The sequence below is a fragment of the Grampus griseus genome (genome assembly GCF_964374135.1).
Source record: "Grampus griseus genome assembly, chromosome: 21".
NCBI lineage: Eukaryota > Metazoa > Chordata > Mammalia > Artiodactyla > Delphinidae > Grampus > Grampus griseus.
The window spans coordinates 11,950,126-11,969,031 of record NC_139015.1 but is presented as its reverse complement, the minus strand read 5'-3'; the positions used below and the strand labels follow the sequence as shown (position 1 = coordinate 11,969,031).

At 44.3% G+C, this 18,906-nt stretch overlaps 1 protein-coding gene across 1 annotated transcript in view; it reads right to left on the bottom strand.

Moving 5' to 3' along the window:
• WWC2 (WW and C2 domain containing 2) overlaps positions 1–18,906 on the bottom strand; it is a gene marked incomplete at its 5' end in the record, with an annotated part of 166,592 nt that overhangs the window by 8,169 nt on the left and 139,517 nt on the right. The window contains 9 exons of the mRNA XM_082680484.1: positions 1,883–2,125; positions 5,122–5,214; positions 6,779–6,943; positions 8,502–8,700; positions 10,546–10,667; positions 14,271–14,435; positions 15,655–15,847; positions 18,161–18,247; positions 18,341–18,421. Coding sequence (XP_082536610.1) covers positions 1,883–2,125; positions 5,122–5,214; positions 6,779–6,943; positions 8,502–8,700; positions 10,546–10,667; positions 14,271–14,435; positions 15,655–15,847; positions 18,161–18,247; positions 18,341–18,421 — 1,348 coding nt within the window. The remainder of the gene's footprint in view (positions 1–1,882; positions 2,126–5,121; positions 5,215–6,778; positions 6,944–8,501; positions 8,701–10,545; positions 10,668–14,270; positions 14,436–15,654; positions 15,848–18,160; positions 18,248–18,340; positions 18,422–18,906) is intronic.

Sequence of the window (18,906 nt, the reverse complement as noted above, 5' to 3'; positions counted from 1 at the left end):
TAATTTTGGGGAACTTATAAGATGAACAAACCAATCTTAAAATGGCCATCTCCTTACTGACTTGAACAAACGGAGAGATCAGGAAAAACCAGCGAAGGAAGGTACATGCCGGATGTACTTAGGGGAGAAAACCTGGCCCGGTTTCCCCAAGAAAGCGTATTTCACTAGATCAGAGATGCAGCAGGCCCCCGGGATCCTGTTCGGTATTTTGTTCCCTTCCGTACGAATGGGAGCGTGAGGCCTATTACACACTGTTAAGATGGTCCCTCGAAGTAGCCTGCGGCTGCTGCTGTTTCCAACGACCAGCATTTATGTGGTGGCTGCCGAGTCCCTCTGAAACTTGGCTTTGTTCTGTGCAAAATAAGACCGACCACCCTGCAACACACGAAGAGCCTCCTCTCCCTGCTGAGTAAGAACACACTTCACTGCAGACTCCATTTGTCTCTGTGTTTATGTATTTATATCTGTACCCGGGTCTGTATCTTCCTCCAAAAGTCTGGGTGCTAAAATACATCATAAAATTTTCATCAGGTGTTAATAATCGATAGTCACCAGCTTTGCAGGCAGTCGAGGCTCCGTGGCGAGCACTTCACTGGAATCACTGAGTTCTTTTGTTGAACGAGCTGTATTAATATTTCTGACATATAATTTTCTTAGCAGATTCTAACTTTTACAAATGTTAACATCTGTATTATTTTAAGCTTTTAAGAAGCCTAGCGTCACAGAACTGGCATTTTGACAGGGAAACACTCAGAGGAAGAAAAAGAAATTTCTGCTTTGTAAGCAACCTGAGGCTCCTTTGGAAAAATACCAGCCCTTCCTCAGCACGCCTCTCCCCTTCTCACCCAACAAGTCACGATGAGCTGCCTGGTTCAGGAGGATCGGAAGCCGGTTTTTACGGCCCAGATTCCAGGAGGGTGTGATTAACCTTCAGTTTACGTGATGGGGGCCTGACCTGCAGGAAGGTCCAGTGATTTATTTGCCGTCACGTTAAGAAGCCTGACAGAGTAAGGAACACAACCCGTCCTAATTACAGTCCTGAGCTGCTCGCTCTGCTTCCTAAGGGGGTTGTACTACACACGAGGACACTAACTGATTCAGTTTTTATTCTGAGCTACAAAACAGACTTTCAGCCACAAAGGAGGAAGGTTATGCAGAGTGACGCAGAGGCCTGACAGCTTTCCTAACAAGGCAGGCAGATCTGGGCTCTGCTGCTGGACTCCGTTCACAGTTTCCCCGGGAGCCGTATTTTTTATGGCAATTGGAAGGCTGTTTGCTCATCGTTAGGCATTTTATGGCCACTGTGCTGCAAATCTCACAAATCCCCAACTGCGGGCGGGAGGAAGGTGGATGCGAAAGGGCAGCATGTGTGTGTGTGCATGTGCGCCAGTGTGTCCGCATGTGTATAAGGAGTGGACGTGGGGCTTACGAGCACGCAGGAGAGAAGCCAATGGCTCTCACCAACTTCTGTGGCCGGAATGAGAGGCGCACAATTGGAAACAGTTTCTCTTTCACAGAGCGGGTGAGCACAAACTTCAGGGATGAGAAAAAAAGGCACATAACTCCAATAATCTATCTAGACATAAAGAGTTGGCAAAAATAAAGATGAAAAAAATCTGTACTCAGGGGAATCAGATTATTCTCAAAATGGTACAAACGCACCTTGCTTTGTGGGCTCTTTCTTCACTATCATTGGATGCAAGGGCTGCCACCAGGCAGGATGAAACACAGTGGGAACAAATGTGTTCTAAGTTCTAGAAAAAGGACTTGAAGACTCGAGCAAGACTGAGGTGTAGGCTGAGTACCTTCTACCCGGCGGGCTTTAGGCAACGTGAGCTCCACGTAAGCGCCCCGGAGCTCACGGCAGCACCGGGCTCTGTACCTGCTTCTCGGCCTGTCGCAGAAGCTTCTGGAACCTCTCGTCCTCCAGCACACCCGGCGGAAGGTCCGTCTCGCCCTGGGCTTTCAGGTCCTCGAGCTTCTGCCTCAGGCCCCGCAGGGCCTGCAGCTCGTCGTTCAGGCGGCTCTGCCGGGTTAGCGAGGCCTGCAGGTCCAGCTCCAGGTCCAGAGAGGTTCGCACGGGGCATTCGGGTGCTGCCCTTCTGAGCACCGGCTGGCACACCGTCTGGAGGGTTGGAAACAGCACGACACCCTCATTATGTCAGTGGTCACCTAACAGGAGGGCACTGTCCCTGCTCCCTGCTTTGGCCGATGATCACCTAACAGGAGGGCACTATCCCTGCTTCCTGCTTTGGCCGATGAGGGGTGAGTGGCAGTGATGTGGCACCTCCTGACCCTGTTACAGGGGCAGCAAAGGCCTAGAGCGGGGAGCCCGGGGGGCTTGGTCCTGAAGGAGGACAAGCGGAGCCCCCGGCCCACCTGTACTGAGCACGCAGGTGAGCAGCAAACGAGCCTTTATTGTTTTAAACCGCAGAGAGTTTTGAACTTGGCACCGCGGTAGAGCCTAGCTTAGCCGGACCAATTTACTGCACAAAGCCGGCCTCTGTGAACGACAAATACATTATGAGAAACTCACATCTGCTCCATTTCAGGCCACGCACCTGCGTCCCTGCAGCTCACACCTCTCTCTTATCATTTCTGCATGCACTGGCCAGGACACAGCTGCTCAGGGGAGCTAGGGTTTTGACTCCTTCCTCGGTTTCCCATCGCTTAATATCTCTTCAGTACTTTCACCCCTGAATCACTGTGCTCTCTCTGGGGCCAAGCTTATCCACTTATCAAGAAATAATTACTGAATATGTATGAATGCATGTCCGCTGGCAGCGGCTTCTGTGTCCCAGGAAGTCAGGGGAGGGAGAGATCACTCAGGGCTGGGTCAGACTCGCTTGAGGAAAGGCCTTCAAACGAGGCTGGGCAGGACTCCCTGAGCAGAGGGAAACAAGGAGGGCATTTCTTGCCTGGACTGTTGGCAGTGGGAATGGAAAATAAGAGATTACTAATAAAGACGGGTACTATTTGATACAAGACAGACGGACTCAGACCTGACAGGTATTCCAGCTGGAAGGTCTGGAACAATGGTGGTGCTCATGACAGACGGAAAGGAGAGGCCTGTCTGTCCCTCTTCTCATTTCAGAGCCGCAGCCCAGGTCTGAATGGCTTTCATTGTCTCCTCGGATTCCTCTTTCTCCTTGCCCAACATATCCTGCTGCAACACTCTCTAATGTTCTTATTAGTAGCTTTCCCTTTGTTCAACTTCTGCTCTAACAAACTTATTACACAGAAGAATCATCTAGACACACACTCTCTTCGACTGTACTACTCACGTTTTCTAGATCAGAAATCCTTCCCAGCTGTCAGGTACATGGAGGCTTTCTAAAGGCTCCCGTGGGCACGGCCTGCTGGTTAAGTGTGTAACAGCGGGCTCGCTGGTTTGTAAGATTCTGCCCATTTCCTTGGTGTCAATGCTCCCCGCCATGACTGCTCTCAGGCTGTCAGTGTGGTGTCACTGAACTGGGGAGAGATGTGGCGATGGGTCCGCCCAACCTCCTGCCTCGCTGGCCGGGCTGCCACCTTCCCAGCCAGGGAGCCTTCCACTGATCTCCGGAGATGCTTTTGTTCTCTTCACCTCTACATGGTTCTCATGCTATAACTCCTAAATCAGAATACACTTCCCCATTCACTTCTACCAAACTCTATCTGCCCACTTTAAAAGCTATTAACAGCGATCTCCTAAACAGTGTTTCAGGATTAAACTAAGTATCAGTAACCCGACTGTTTTTCAGCTCCACTCAATTCATAAACACTGCTGGTTAAAAGTTCTCTGAAGAGTGCTACCATCCTCTAAAAGTATGTGCTTTTAAAAATGCAGGGGACTTAGAAAAGAGTTGAGACGAATTTTCATTCAAGATGATGGAAATTTAGGTGCTTTTAAAGCACAAAGTTTTGTAATCTGAAAGATCTGTGTTTCAAAAGGTCCTGAAAATGCTGAGGTTAAAGAAATGCCTGCATATCTACCTTTAGAAAAAAGAAACATGCTTAGGACTGTCAAGTAACTAGGAAGTTAAACCAGGAAGTTACATGTTGCCCAGTCACACACCCAGTACTTTGCCTACAGCGACACTAAACCAGAGTGACTCAACTTCCCCTCCAATCTCCACTCCCACCCACGGGGCCCAGGCCTGACCGAGCTGGGTCCTTCCTCATCCCCTGAATGTGCTTCCCTGCCCCTGTGCCACGTCAGGCCACCTAGTATCCATCCAACAGCACCCAGTATCCATCTCCATCCCTGAAACAAAGCTACCACTTTCTTGAGAAATTTTATATGGGTGTCAAGGCCAGACACCTTCCCCACGAAGTGTTTTTGATTCTCCCGACCAGGTGAGCTCACTCCGCCCTTCTATCTGCACCCGGAGTCGCCCGTGTGCCCTCGGAAGACCTCCTCCAGGCAGGGAGGTCCTGCCCGTCACTGCAGAGCTTAGTGTGCACAGCGCTGCATTTTTACTGAACACCATGCTTTAAACCGAAATAAAGCAGCTTCGGAAATTAGCACGAAACAAATTATTAGTAAACAAATAACTTTCCATTACTAGTTCAGCTGCTGGTAAATAAACAGGAATTTCTGAACAGTCCAACCTTTTAATTTATCTAAAATTCGTCCCTTTCGAGCTCATCCAGAGACCTCTGGCTTCCAGGAAAACCTGGCTTGAGCTTTTCCATCTACATTAATCTTAATCTTCTAAAAATATCTGTTTTTAAGCAAGCTACTAAAACTGTGTCCTCCTTTTCCAGAACGTCTGCCCCTCACGAAAGGCACCGGGTGTTACACTCTCCCCACAGCTGCTCAAGAGCTGGCTGTGGTGTGGAGACCAGGCAGCCGGCAGCAGAGATGCTCCCCCCGACTCGGCAGGCCCGTCTCCATCCATGCTGCAAAGTGGATTTACCCTTCATTATCAGAGGTTCCACACCGGTGACGAATGAACGCTCTCCAGCACATCCTTCTCCATAACTGACACAACAGCTGTGTCTCCGTAATCCCAGTGGCTTCATCCCAGCTCCCAAGAGCACGGAGCAAGGACACCCAACAGTCCTGGTGCTCATGTTCTGATATGCAAGACGCAGGGTGGGTCTGGGACAGCGGGATGCCGCTGAGGGAATACATACCCTTTTGACTCTCAAACTTCGCCGTTCGGTGGAGTTTCTCACAAATAGTGATTTTTTAGCCAGGGTTGAACTGTCACTGTCACTTCGATTTAACTGGCAACAAAGGATAAAAAAGAAAAGAAAAGGAAATCAGTGCGTACCAATGTGCTAGAGGAAGCTTGGAATTGAGAACTTTATCACAAAAAGAAGGTAGTTTATTTCTTTAAGAAAATCCTCCCCAAACAAAATTTTCCCTGTTTTCTTGCTTTTCTTAAATAACTTGATTTTCTTTAAATAATTGCCTTTTGGTTACAGTTATCATAAGTCATTTGTTAAGAAAATTATATACATTTTGAAATAAAATTATCCCTTGTATTTTTAGCTACTAGGCACTATCCATTCTTTAAAAGAAAGGTTTGTGTAATGCACAGAGCTCAAGGTCAGAGTGGAGTCACAGCACGTACAACTGGGAACACGCCCAGCCCAGGCAGCCCACACTCACTCCCTCACCTGCTTCAGGCCTTTGCTGAAACGTCACCTTCTCAGTGAAGTCTACTCTGAACCTACTTAAATTTGTGACCCTCATCCTCAACATTTCCATCCTTTCATAACTTGCTCTACTGTTTTCCAGAGCGCTGGTCCCCGCCCAAGAGACTTCACAGTTTACTCATCATGTTGAGTGTTTGGCTCAACTCACAAGAGCATAAGCCCCGCAAGGACAGGGGGCTCTGGGTCTTTGGTTCATGGACGAATCCCAGGGATCCGGCAACGTGCTTAATAAATAGCAGGTGCTTAATAAAAATGTCTGGTGAACTGAATGAGTAAGTTTAGAATTCTGAAAGTATTTTCTAACCCACTTTATAATGTTAAATCTAAATTACTATAAATCATAAATACTTATGGAACTAGAATTTGGTAAACTGATGCAAATCACATAATATTCTCCACAGAAGCAGGAATCTGATTCAGTGTCTGGAGGCATTAGTAAAGGCGACTTTTGTCCTAAAACCCAACTCACAATCTTTGACTCAGCAGCACTAACATGTTTTTTTTTTTTTTTTTTTGCGGTACGCGGGCCTCTCACTGTTGTGGCCTCTCCCGTTGCGGAGCACAGGCTCCGGATACGCAGGCTCACCGGCCATGGCTCACGGGCCCAGCCGCTCCGCGGCATGTGGGATCTTCCTGGCCCGGGGCATGAACCCGCGTCCCCTGCATCGGCAGGCGGACTCCCAACCACTGCGCCACCAGGGAAGCCCGACTAACATGGTTTGAAGCATGCATGATACACAGCAGAAATATACAAGACATCATAAATCTTGAGTCACTTTAAGTTTCTAAACACACACTAAGGTCCAGACAGACTTAGCAGCCTGGTCCTTAATGTCACTTCTTTGCCAAATAAATGGCATTAGAAGCAAAGAGACATTAAATTTGAGGAAAGAAAACAATTCCACCACCCAAACTAAAAAGAATGATTAAGAGTGTGGTATTTTATAGTTTATATTTTATTTTACGGCATTTCTAGCCATTAGAATCTGTAGTCGAGCTTGAAGATCCCCTGGCACTGTCTATTGTCACTAACGGGCCACTCCCTGGCAGGGGGCGGGGAGAGGCGGCAGCCCCCTAAGAGCACTGCGCGCCTCACACCCTGCACATGCCCGCCCCGCAGACGCCTTACCCTGCAGACGTACTGGCTCCGCTCGCCGGGGGAGAAGGTCTGCGAGCGCACGATCACGCTGCTCCGCACGAAGGGGCGCTGCCGGGCGCTCAGGCCGCTGCGGTCTTTGGGGCGGACCGCCACACCGGCACTGCCCGCCTCGTCGGTATTTGTCTCTTTATCAACCTAGAAGTCAGTAATTTGTCAGGAGGGGAGAGACGTTTCTTGCTCCTTTCTTCTAAGTATGAAAGAAATACCTAATCTTACAAGAGACTCAGATAGCACCAGGACCACTTCTGTGAGACAGGCTTTGTCCTTCTGCTGATGGGAAGGTGGTTTTCTACTTAGTTCTTAGGAAGTTACCCTCAGGTAGGGTAGGATAATAACTGTCCAACGGGGTTACCTATAAGTGGCAGCACCACCGCTAACAGATTAGACCTTAAAAAAGGAAGCTTTAGATTTACAGAGGGTAAATGTGCTTCTATAAAGAACCTTATTTGAGAATTCTTCATCATTAAACGTTATTCAACTTTCTGATTAGTTTTTTTCAGAGTAAACGATAAAAGTAAATATAAGAAAATGAAAATACGCTAGTTAAACCTCAGGTTAACGCAGAACATGCAATTACATATACAGACATACCTCGGTATCCGTGGGAGATTGGTTCCGGACACCAAACTCTGTGGGTGCTCAAGTCCCACAACTGGCCCTCTGTATCTGGGGCTCCACATTCTCGCATTCAGCCAATCGTGTACTGTTTACTATCAGCGGTTGGTTGAATCAGATCCGCGGTTGGTTGAATCCGTGGAGGCAGAAACCGCGGATACAGAAGGCCGACTGTATGTATGTATATGTGTGTGTATGTATGTATGTGTGTATATATATATACACACATGAAGTCTTCAGTCAGGGTATAACATTATTTTTCTTAGAAATAAATAACTGTTATTTTCTAAACTCCCAAGTTTGCCAGCATCCTCAAACCTTGAACATGAGTTTCCCCCTTTGGGGATGGCAGTCTCAACATGTCTGTCACCAACCAGCAAAGTTACCTGCTTAGTAACATGGCATCTGTGCCTAAACCGAGTCATTTGCCACCTTCCTGAACTGGTTTCAATCAGAGCCCCATCTAACCAAAGTGAGCTTCACACGTTTACCTCATGTTTGAAATTGAAATAAACTTATAACATTTATGAAACTTAATACAATTAAGTAGGCATCCTGGTGTTATTCAGGAAATTCTGAAAATGCTTTCAGTAAATATTCACAGAACATTTACAGAGAGATAAACGCCACTATTTTTTTTTTTTTTTTTTTTGCGGTACGCGGGCCTCTCATTGCTGTGGCCTCTCCCGTTGCGGAGCACAGGCTCCGGACGCGCAGGCTCAGTGGCCATGGCTCACGGGCCTAGCCGCTCTGTGGCACGTGGGATCTTCCCGGACCGGGGCACGAACCCATGTCGCCTGCACCGGCAGGCGTACTCCCAAGCACTGCGCCACCAGGGAAGCCCTAAACGCCACTATTTATCTTCTTATATGAAACTTAATTGGAGAATGAATATTTGGGGCCCATTTGAAAAGGTTAAGGCATTTACAATGTTTCTTATGGTCTACTCCCACAAAGGCCCATCCTGATCAGCTTTGGCACAAAATCCTAACATGGAGTTATAGCTGAAGAGACAGACCTGGTCTGTGTGGTGCCTCTAGGAGACCAGTTTCAGGAGGGGACAGCAGAGAACACTCACCAGGGCGGGCACTCCTGCAGGTGGCTGACTCCCAAGGTCGTTGGCACAGTTGTTTTCTGTCTTACTCGTGTCCTCGTTCACCTCAGGCACACTCGGGCGTGAGCTTACGTCTTCTGCACAGCAACTGCCCTCTGCCAATTTCACTTCAGCCCCTTCCTCAGCCACAATTTCATCAGAGGCCTCTCTCTGCATGGTTAACCTATGGGTGAAACAACACACAATACCGTTCAGGGTCAAGTAGGTGTGCTCTGTGATCAGTGCAACCTGGGCATGTTAACCCGTTATCTGGGCGATGAACAGACTCACACATCACGATTCCAGCCAGTTCTCTGGCTGGAACTTCTACTAAAATGCTCATGAGAAATAAAATGATCACCCTACTCTCCAGAAATCTGAAGCAAAATCATCATAATTTCGTACTGAAAAGTTAAATTCATGAAATTTGACCTAATTCCTAAATATTAAATAGAAGTACGCTAAAAAATCACATATAAAGTTTAACCCACGGTTTGAAAATACGGACACTCGCTATAATATAATTTGGTATCAGTTGTTCATTTATTGTAAAATTATTCAAACAACAGAATGCAGTGACTCTCTGCTAAGAGTGAATAAAAATATCCATTATCAACTGTGCTCATGGTCTAGCAGAGGTGGAACCCTGGGTAGAGGAGTCTTACTACTGAACTAACAGAAGGCTCTGAAGGGTCTATGATCTTGTCTTTAACGAAAGCCACGGCCTGGGCTTGGGTGGCACTACAAGTGAGACTGCAGAATACAAATGCGGTTTATATTCTGTATAAGCTGTACTGACAGGAAAGCAAGAGGACCAGGATGGGAAGAATATCTCACGCTTTGTTGAGTTTCGTATTCTCATAATAGGAACATTTTTTTCCACTGATAATGAAAAGTCAAGCTTTAACTGTGACTGGTGATATACTGACAGATTGGAACAGACTAGTTGTTAAACACCTGGTCATGAAATGAACACGGGGGGATCAGCAATGAGGACTGTAAGTTAACAATTCTTTTAGATTACGTTCTAAGTGCATTTTTTGAAATGTGGGTGAAACAAGTTGCACATTTTACATATGCAAGGAAGGCTCAGTATTTCAAGATATGATGAACCTCATAATCACTCTCATATTTACTTTTCTTTTTCGGTGCTCTGAACTTTATTCACTATAAAGGACTTTTGATAAGAACAAAGTATATCTGCTTTTCACATCACTATAGTACGCTGTTCCTTCCAAATGTCCACAATTTTGTTATTTATATCTTGTCACTCTAAGTTTGTAAGAAGTTTTATATATACACACATAAACACAAATGCTGCTATATATGTATATGCATATATGTGTCAACAGTAGTTGAAACATAACAGAATAAGCAACGATACATACAAAATTAATCCAAATGACTTTACATATATACTAAAAAAACATGCATTCACTAAAATTTGTTTTAGAGAAAACAGTGCAAACCTGGAACGATAGTTCTTTATACGTATGTGAATCTAGACAAACGCTATAATAACCTTTTTTTCTTTTTTAAAAACAATGAGGTATGGAAAATGAGAAGGAAACAGAAAAAGAAGGTGAAAGTGGCCACAAACAGAAAAAGAGCTCTTCAGAAGCTATTTTCTAAATATCTGCTTTGACTTCTCAGAGCCTAAATGGTACTTCTGGTCATTTGCAGAAAAAGAGTCAGTTTTTAAATTTATCTATGACTCTGAAATAAACTACCATACCCTTCAAAATAGGTAGTTTAGACTTAAAACCAAACAAAAGCCCAAGAAATAGTGTCAAGATTACTGAAGCAAGAATCTCGCTCATGTGCTTGTCCGCAAACTCGCCACTACCCCTTTCAAGTCTCTAATGACCAAGGAAAGACTTTCCCTAGGGGCAGCCCCCTGAAGCTGCGCTACTTTCCATTAATTCCAGAATAAGATCTAAACCTATAAAGGTTTCCCTGAAAGTTTCTTCTGAGAATCTAAACACATCCTCTTTGCGATCCCGGTAGCAAAAGGAAATCGCTGTTTTACCAATCTCCATCTGGACCCCTTTGCTCTTCCTCCTGCTCTGGTTCTTCTTCTTCTTGTGCTAATTCTTGTTCCACAGCCAACAGCTCAGCTGATGTTCTTGCAAGTAAGGCTGACACTGCATCCTGGAGAAGGTAAAACACAGGGCAATGGACACCACATACTTCAAGAAATGATTGAAAAACTTATCGGATGGGGACTTATGCTTCTAGTTGTGAAAAAGAAGAGGTATGAGACCCAATTCTCCTGCTGAGAATAAATATGAAGGCTGAATAAAGTAAAATAAAAAGCAAAATACAAACACACAAAAAATTCCAGCTGTTTTAAAGCAATGGAGAGCAACAAAGGCAATTAGCACTCGAGGACCAAGATCCCAGGGCAAAGGGAAACGCAAGGAGGTGAAAGGACCATCACTGCCACTCTTCTCCCCTGGGGGGCGTGTCTCAGTTCCAGCGGTGAGGCACACAGGCTGACAGACTGTGGCTGCCCAGGGCTGTGACAGTGATGGGAGGATGCAGAGATGAAAACTGAGTTGGCGACAAGGTAGCCAGCATTCAAAGGGCCAGAGAAAATGAACTGTGAAGTGAGCCCAATGTTCTGCACAATATTCCTTTTGGGACATTTGCCCTTCCTAAGCTACATACGTGCAGAGTAAGAAGCTGAGAAAGCAAAACCAGCTGCTAGGAGGCTAAACAGTAAGCAGATACCTCAGTTGCCTCATGGTCCTAGGGAGAGAAAAATTGGAATTCAGGTCCCTCAAATGATCCAGGTGATCTGCCCATATTGTCATCTGCCTTCCAGAAGAATATTAAATCCTCTCTGGAGGAAGCTATCAGGCAGATCCTCTACAATCCATACATAATATCCAGCATTCCACTGGAAACAGGGCCCAATGGCTGAAAGCCAAGAGAAATAAGAAGCAAAAGAAGCAGACCCACAGGTGGTCCATACACTACAGTTATTTAGAAAAGGAATTAAAAACTTCAGAATTAATATGTTCAAGAAAACTGATGAAACAATGGAGAATTTCCCTAGGATAAACACAAAGAAAAACACATTAGCACATCAGAGTGAAATTGCTGAAAATCAAAGAAAAAGAGGACATTTTACAAACAGTGAAAGAAAAAAGATGTAATACATCTTAAGGATCAACAATTAGACTCCTCCATCAGCTGAACAGAATCAGTGGAAACCAGAGGACATGTTATTTTTAATGTGTTCAGAGAAATAATTATTCACTTAGAATTCTGAATACGCAGGAAAAAAAGTCCTTCACAAATGAAATCAAAACAAAGATGCCGATAGATCTGTACTAAAAGAAATACTAAAGAAAATTCTCCAGGCATAAGGAAAATGACCCAAACTGGAAGCACAATAATGCAGAAAGGAAAAGAATACATCAGAAAGAGTAAAGATATAGGAAAATCTAAATAAATACTGATTGTCAATAAAACAATAATAATAATGTCTTGTGGGATTTAGAATAAATGTAACTAAAATATATGACCAATAATTGCACACAAGGAGGAAAGGGAATCATGGAGTTAAGTCTTTAAAAATCTTTGCACATCAAAAAAAAATCATAATAATGTATTTTTCTTTTTCTTTTCTTTTTTTTTTTTTTAGGGATGGAGCAAATGAAAATGTCTTGAGAAAGGTGTTTGTTTGATGGCATATCAGTGTCAATTCTTCCACACTGTTGGACCAACTGGGCAGTGTTGCTTGTTAAACACACACACACACACACACACACACACACACACACACACACACGTGTCAATGAAGCCTTCTTATTATATAGAAATTTTTAAATATCAGGCTGTTTAAATTTTTACACGTTTCACTTTGAGTCCTAATTTGTTTTTCATTGCATCTACCTATTTTCCCTAGCACTATTACTCTTGTAAGTAATCTTACAGGAGAGAATATTATACATCCGTGAGTTTTACCTTAGGCAATCCAACAGCTGCTTTTTTTTTAATTTGGAATTTTTGAATTTTATTTTATTTATTGTTTTATACAGGTTCTTATTAGTTATCCATTTTATACATATTAGTGTATATATGTCAATTAAAAATACATTAATTAAAATATATTTCAATTTAAAAAAATCTTTGCACTGTCTGAAAAAAAGCAAAAGCATTAATTTAACACAGTTTCTAAGTCAAGGATGCATGATGTAATCATCAGGGTAACAGCAAAAAAGAAAAGACTGTAATACTAATGGTCTAGGAGAAGAAAAACCAAAATTTTAAAATACTTGATTAATCCAAAAGAAGGAAAAAAAGAAACAGAGATAGGACTAAAAGAAAACAAAGAGTAAGATGACAGGTTCAAAGCCAAATATATCACTAATAGCATTAAGTGTAAATAAATGAAATATTTCAATTAAAAGATGAAGATTTAAAAACTGGATAAAAAATCAAAACCAGGAGCTTCCCTGGTGGCGCAGTGGTTGAGAGTCTGCCTGCCAATGCAGGGGACACGGGTTCGTGTCACGGAGCAGCTAGGCCCGTGAGCCATGGCTGCTGAACCTGCGCGCCCGGAGCCCGTGCTCTGCAACGGGAGAGGCCACAACAGTGAGAGGCCCGCGTAACCCAAAAAAAAAAAAATCAAAACCAACTATGTACTGCTTACAGGTGAAACACTTTAAATATAAGAACTCAGAAAGGTTGAAAGTAAAAGAATAATAAAAGGTGAACCATGCAAATGCTAGCCAAAAAGAACTGATACAGCCTTACTGATACCAGACAAAAAGTGTTATTAGAGGTAAAGAGGGATAATTTATAATGATAAAAAGGTCAGTTGAACAGAAAGATAAAACATAATGCTAGATTTATATTCACCTAATAGCCTGGATACAAAATACATAAAGCAAAGATTAATAGAACTAAAAGGAGAAAGAGACATTTATAATCACAAATTGGAGATTTTATTATACCTCTTAATAATTGATAAAATAAGCAAATTGAAAAATCAGTAAATGCAGAAGATTTGAAAAGCAAAATTAACAAACCTGAGCTGCAGAAAATACATACTTTTCAAGAGCACATGGAACTTTTGCTAAAACGGAACACATGCAAATCTCAATATTCTCTATGATTGAATATGTATAAAAATTCATATAAAATACAACACAATGAAGTCTGTTTTATTCCAGGAATCCAAGGGCAATTTAACATTCAAAAGTCAATCAGTGTATAATCCACTACATTAACAGAATAATGTTAAGAAGATAACCACGTAATCTTCTTAAGAGATACAGTAAAAATGCTTGATAAAATTCAATATCCATGCATAATAAAGCTCTTAGCAAACTGGAAAGAGAAGGAAACTTCCTTAATCTGATAGCAATTATCTGTAAACAGCCTCAGAAAAACCATTCTAAATGATGAATTATTGAAAGCCTTCACTTTGAAAAAGCATAGTACTGTCTACAGAGATAGATGACTGTACTGTCTACAGAGATAGATGACTAAGTCAACGGAACAGAATAGAAAGTTCAGGAACAGACTATACACATAGAGGATATCTGACTTATGACAAAAGTGACACTGCAGTGCAGCTAGGAAAGGAAGTATTTTCAACAAACAATCCTGGGTCAACTGGCTATCATATGGGTAAACAACAATCTTGACCCCTACCTCAAACCTTGCACAAAGATTAATTTCAGATGGGCTGCAGATCTAAAGGTCTTAATGAGATGTGTTTCTCCAACTCTGACTCACCAAGTCTATAGAATCGACTAGTGGCTGGCTTGGTTGAAATACTGAATCCTCAGTTTCATCTTCGTTCTTTTTGCACGGCATTTGCTTTGAAGGAAGCAAGTTATACCACAGAGTGAAAATCTCATTGGAAAAGGGTAAATCTGCCAGGCTGATCTGAGTTCCCGCCTATGTGAAATGAAAGGAAAAAAAGAAAAAACAAGAGAAAATAAAATGTTTCAATTCATATTTGCTCCCTCTGATATAATTAAGATTACTGGACAAGTTAAAAAAAAAAAAAGCAATACTCATGATATATAGCACTGGTGGATTTTTTTAAAAACCTGGCAATGTCTTATATTTCCCGGTGTGACTAAATAAGAAATATAGCTGATTCTTGAACAGTGTGGGGTTAGGGACGCCAACAACACTCCTGATCCTGCAGTCAAAAATCCACGTCTGCTTTACAGTTGGCCCTCCACGTGTCAGGTTCCACATCCCCAGGTTCAACCAACCACGGATCATGTAGTACTATAGTGTGAATTTAGTGAAAAAAAAAAAAAAAAATCTGTGTATAAGTGGACCACAAAAGAACCCCAGGGTTGGATTTTAGATCGGGATTACGGTTGACCCTAGGGCTACACGGGTTTCAACTGGAGACTGCAGTGTTTCTTGAACACCTGGGCACACCTCTAGACACCTGTTTGAACACTTTATGTAATGCTGCTCTGGTCACTGTGCGCAATGATGTGTTAAACTTGCTATTAGCTATGTGTGAAGTCTTCTGCATTAGTATTTAAATATCCTATTGCTCTAAACAGTAACACTTAAGACTTCCTAGAAGCTCTAACACCATGGCTGGGAGAACGAGCTGAATGAAGGAACTATACTCAGTGCCCTGCTTGAATCTGTAGCAGTCAGTTAGGTGTGGGATGCCCCTTTGATATCTCTCCATCATTGATGAGCTGTGTGACCCTGGACGCATTACTTCTCTAAGCAGTCCTTCATCTGAAAATAGGGGTCATCATACCCTTTTCATAAGACTGTCAAGAGCATTAAATGAGATAATGTATACAAAACACCCAGCACCAGACTCGTATTGGGAATAATAAGCATACTCCACAGTGATGGTCGTAACAGAGGCCAAAGCTCTTCTTTATCTAAAGGTTAGAAATAAAAGGTAGATTTTACAGAGAATCATAATTTCTAAGCAAATTTGAAAGGTCTGGAATAAGAGAATGGAAACCAGAAATCACTACTTCAGATAAAAAATGAAGCCACTGTTGGGTGTGTCTGAGGCATTGGGCAGATCGGTAGAAGTATCGAGGCTGGCAAAACAACAACTAGAAAATTATTCTCAGAATATCCGATAGTGTTATCTGATGATGGAGATGATGAAAAGTCCTACCAGGCACTCTTCCCTTTGGTGTTTACTGACAGAGCACAGATCCACCCTCAGCGTCTTCTGCTGCAGGGCTGTCTGGGAGATGGCCACTCTGAACACATCACCAAATAACAGGGACTCCGCGGCTGGATGGACTTTCGTTCGAAACAGACAGCTGACATCAGTTGAGGAGGGAAGCAGAGCAACTCTGAAGTATCTGCAAAGAACAAGGATGAAATGGATTTCACTGGTTCAATTATATTGGATTCACAGCTGGTGTTTGAAAGTATCTGCCTGGGAGAGAAGCACAGGGACACGGACTTCGTCTCAACCCAAAGCTCTGCTGCCACCATGGTCGTCATGCTCAGGGGCACGGAGGCTCTGTTCTTAACCCGCCGGTGCTCCGATCATGCAAGGCCGAGCCTGCCGCCCGCCCCGGGGCTGCAGCAAAGGCACGTGGTAGGGAAGTGAGAGGAACGAAGACCACGGGGCAGACGGATTTACGTCCCACCTGCCCGTGTCCTGACCATTCCACAGTGACTGCCACCTGAACCTGGGAAAGCAGGAACACACCAAGTAGACACGGGTGACTGTGTCCCAAAGAATACTCATCCTGCGTATTAAACAAGAACTGCTGACGGTCATTCCCCAGGAATGGAACACGTTATCCTACTAGAGGAAAAGAAACGCTAGTAGCACATTGCTAAGAAAATTTAAAACAGATGAATTTTAAAAGTTCAAAAAAGCACTGCCTAGCATCTCAGAAGTCTCAGATATGACAAACCGTTTTATGCTTTGTCATATTTTGAGGAAGAGTCAGAGATAAACAATAACTTCTAATACTACTTTATTTATTTTTTTACTCTCTTTTTTAACATCTTTATTGGAGTATAATTGCTTTACAATGGTGTGTTAGTTGCTGCTGTATAACAAAGTGAATCAGCTATACGTATACATATGTCCCCATATTCCCTTCCTCTTGCGTCTCCCTCCCTCCCACTCTCCCTATCCCACCCCTCTAGGTGGTCACAAGCACCGAGCTGATCTCCCTGTGCTGTGCGGCTGCTTCCCACTAGCTATCTGTTTTACATTTGGTAGTGATACTACTTTAAAAGTGAGTTTTCTGAGCACGCATTACACGAGGATTGACAATTCCTGGAAACAGCATGAGGTATCTTCTTTTAAATACCAGAAAGAGAACACCCATTAAATCTCTCCCCACTCCCCCATTTCCAGGCTTTCTAATTCATATTCTGAAGAGCATCTTTCTCCAATTATAAAAACTGTAAATTCACATGAAGAACGGAGGAAGGCCACATTATTTCCGTAGTTTGTATCAACATTGATTATGGAGATTCAGCATTAAAAGCCTAGTGGACCCTGGGCCACAGTCGTTAAGGCTGGAGATGCAGCAGAAGAAATCTTCTTTCCCTGCCTTCATGGAAAAGCAACAAAGGGAGGTATTTTAGAGAGGTGGGCGGCAGGGACGGGATGTTCTGTTTTCTCCAGACTCAGTTCACCTTGTCCCGGTGGCCTAACCACTTACACCATCCTCAAATGGTTCCGAGTGAAGAAAGTGAGACTTTACAGGGTTAGGAACCAAAGGCATAGGGGAAGGAAAGTTGGGGTGCTTTTCCTCTCGTTCTGCTGCTGGGGAGGGGGTTGGGGGTCACTCACAGAGACCCTGTGGCCGCCGCCAACCCGCTGACGCATCAACTCTGCTTGTCGTCATTAATAATAAAAAAAAAACAGGTTTGACGTTAGGAGAAAGAAAGAACGGCTCTGAGGATATTTCATGCTAGTTGTCGTCTTGAGCAGTGTCCATATTTAGACCAAGGCTTTCGTTACGGGTTTAAGAACACGTTGCCATGTGCTCAGGAAGGGTCAGGCCAGGCAGACAGGCGACCGCAGGGCAGCCAGGAGCAGAGGCCTGGCCTCGCACTCTGGAGGCCACCTGTGACGTCCTGCGTGCGCCCTGCTCTGGCAGGGGCGGGACGTTTGCCGGCAGCCCCATCCCGACATCAGGGGCTTCGTGCAAGTGCGTGTTCTTGGGGGATTCTGTCGTTTTGCCTGGACTTGCGGGTTGGCTCTCCCTGTTCACACATTCGATCCCTGGCGGATCTGTCCTTTCCCTGACAGGCCACTCGAAGATTAAAAGGCTGTCCACAGTGTGCTCCGAGATCTCAGCATACTTATCAGGAGGGGGAAGTCACGGATGGTATCACCAGCCGGTCCTCCCTGAACACTACTGACAGGTATCCCTAACCTCAGTGCTGGGAAGCGGGCTCTCTGGGGTGATCAAGCCGCTCCCCCATATGCCCTCCCTCCTCCCTGCATGGTTCATAAAACCAAAGGAGGGGACCGGCCCGTATCACCCCCTCTTCGCCTTTATCTAGTGCCGATTAAGACACAGTCGGCCCTGCTATGTCTTTCCCACATCTTCGCTTGGATGAATTGCTACATTACGATGGAAAATTCTCCTATGGACAATCTCAAGTTCTTTGATTTGTCCTCCACTGATTTTACTTACACTTTTGAAGTGTGAGGTATCAGGAAGGCATGAAGATTTCGGAGTTGTGCTACAATCACCATGAAACTTGACCTTTTTGCATCATATCTGTCAAAAGAGAAGCTGATGAGATAAGGAAGAGTATGGGCCACTTGTCACCGCACGGCGGCGAGACGCGCCCCTTCCTGCGCACATCCGCACCTGAGTCCGATCTGCACCTGGGCCGTCTCCGTGACGGCGACGTCCTCCTCACTGTACAGGACATCTTCGACTTCACTGGGCCTGGGGGCAGGGAAACAGCAGGTGCAGGTGAACGTTCGTGAACGGAAACGTGCAGAGCTACGATTGCTGTCTGCCACTTACTGATTCTGAATGGAAACCTGAACTAACAGAATTCCTCAGGACTTCACTAGTGGTCCAGTGGTTAGGACTCTGCACTCCCAAAGCAGGGGGCACGGGTTCCATTCCTGGGCAGGGGACTAAGACTGTGCAAGCCACACGGCATAGCTAAAAACAAAACAAAACAAAACAAAAAACAGCACTCCTCTACTAGCCAGTGGACCTGACCCCAGTGCAAGCTCACTTGTAAAAGTCTTGCTTCACCTTATCAAGGAGTCTGCGTCGGGGCCTTGAGGGGAACGACTTTCTGGTGCCTGGGCTTCCAGAGCCTCCCCGGGGTGTATGGTACCCCAGATACACCAGGCTTTCCGAAATCTGCATACACAAAACGCTTCACGACGCGCCAAACAGGCACTGGGCAAGCCCTG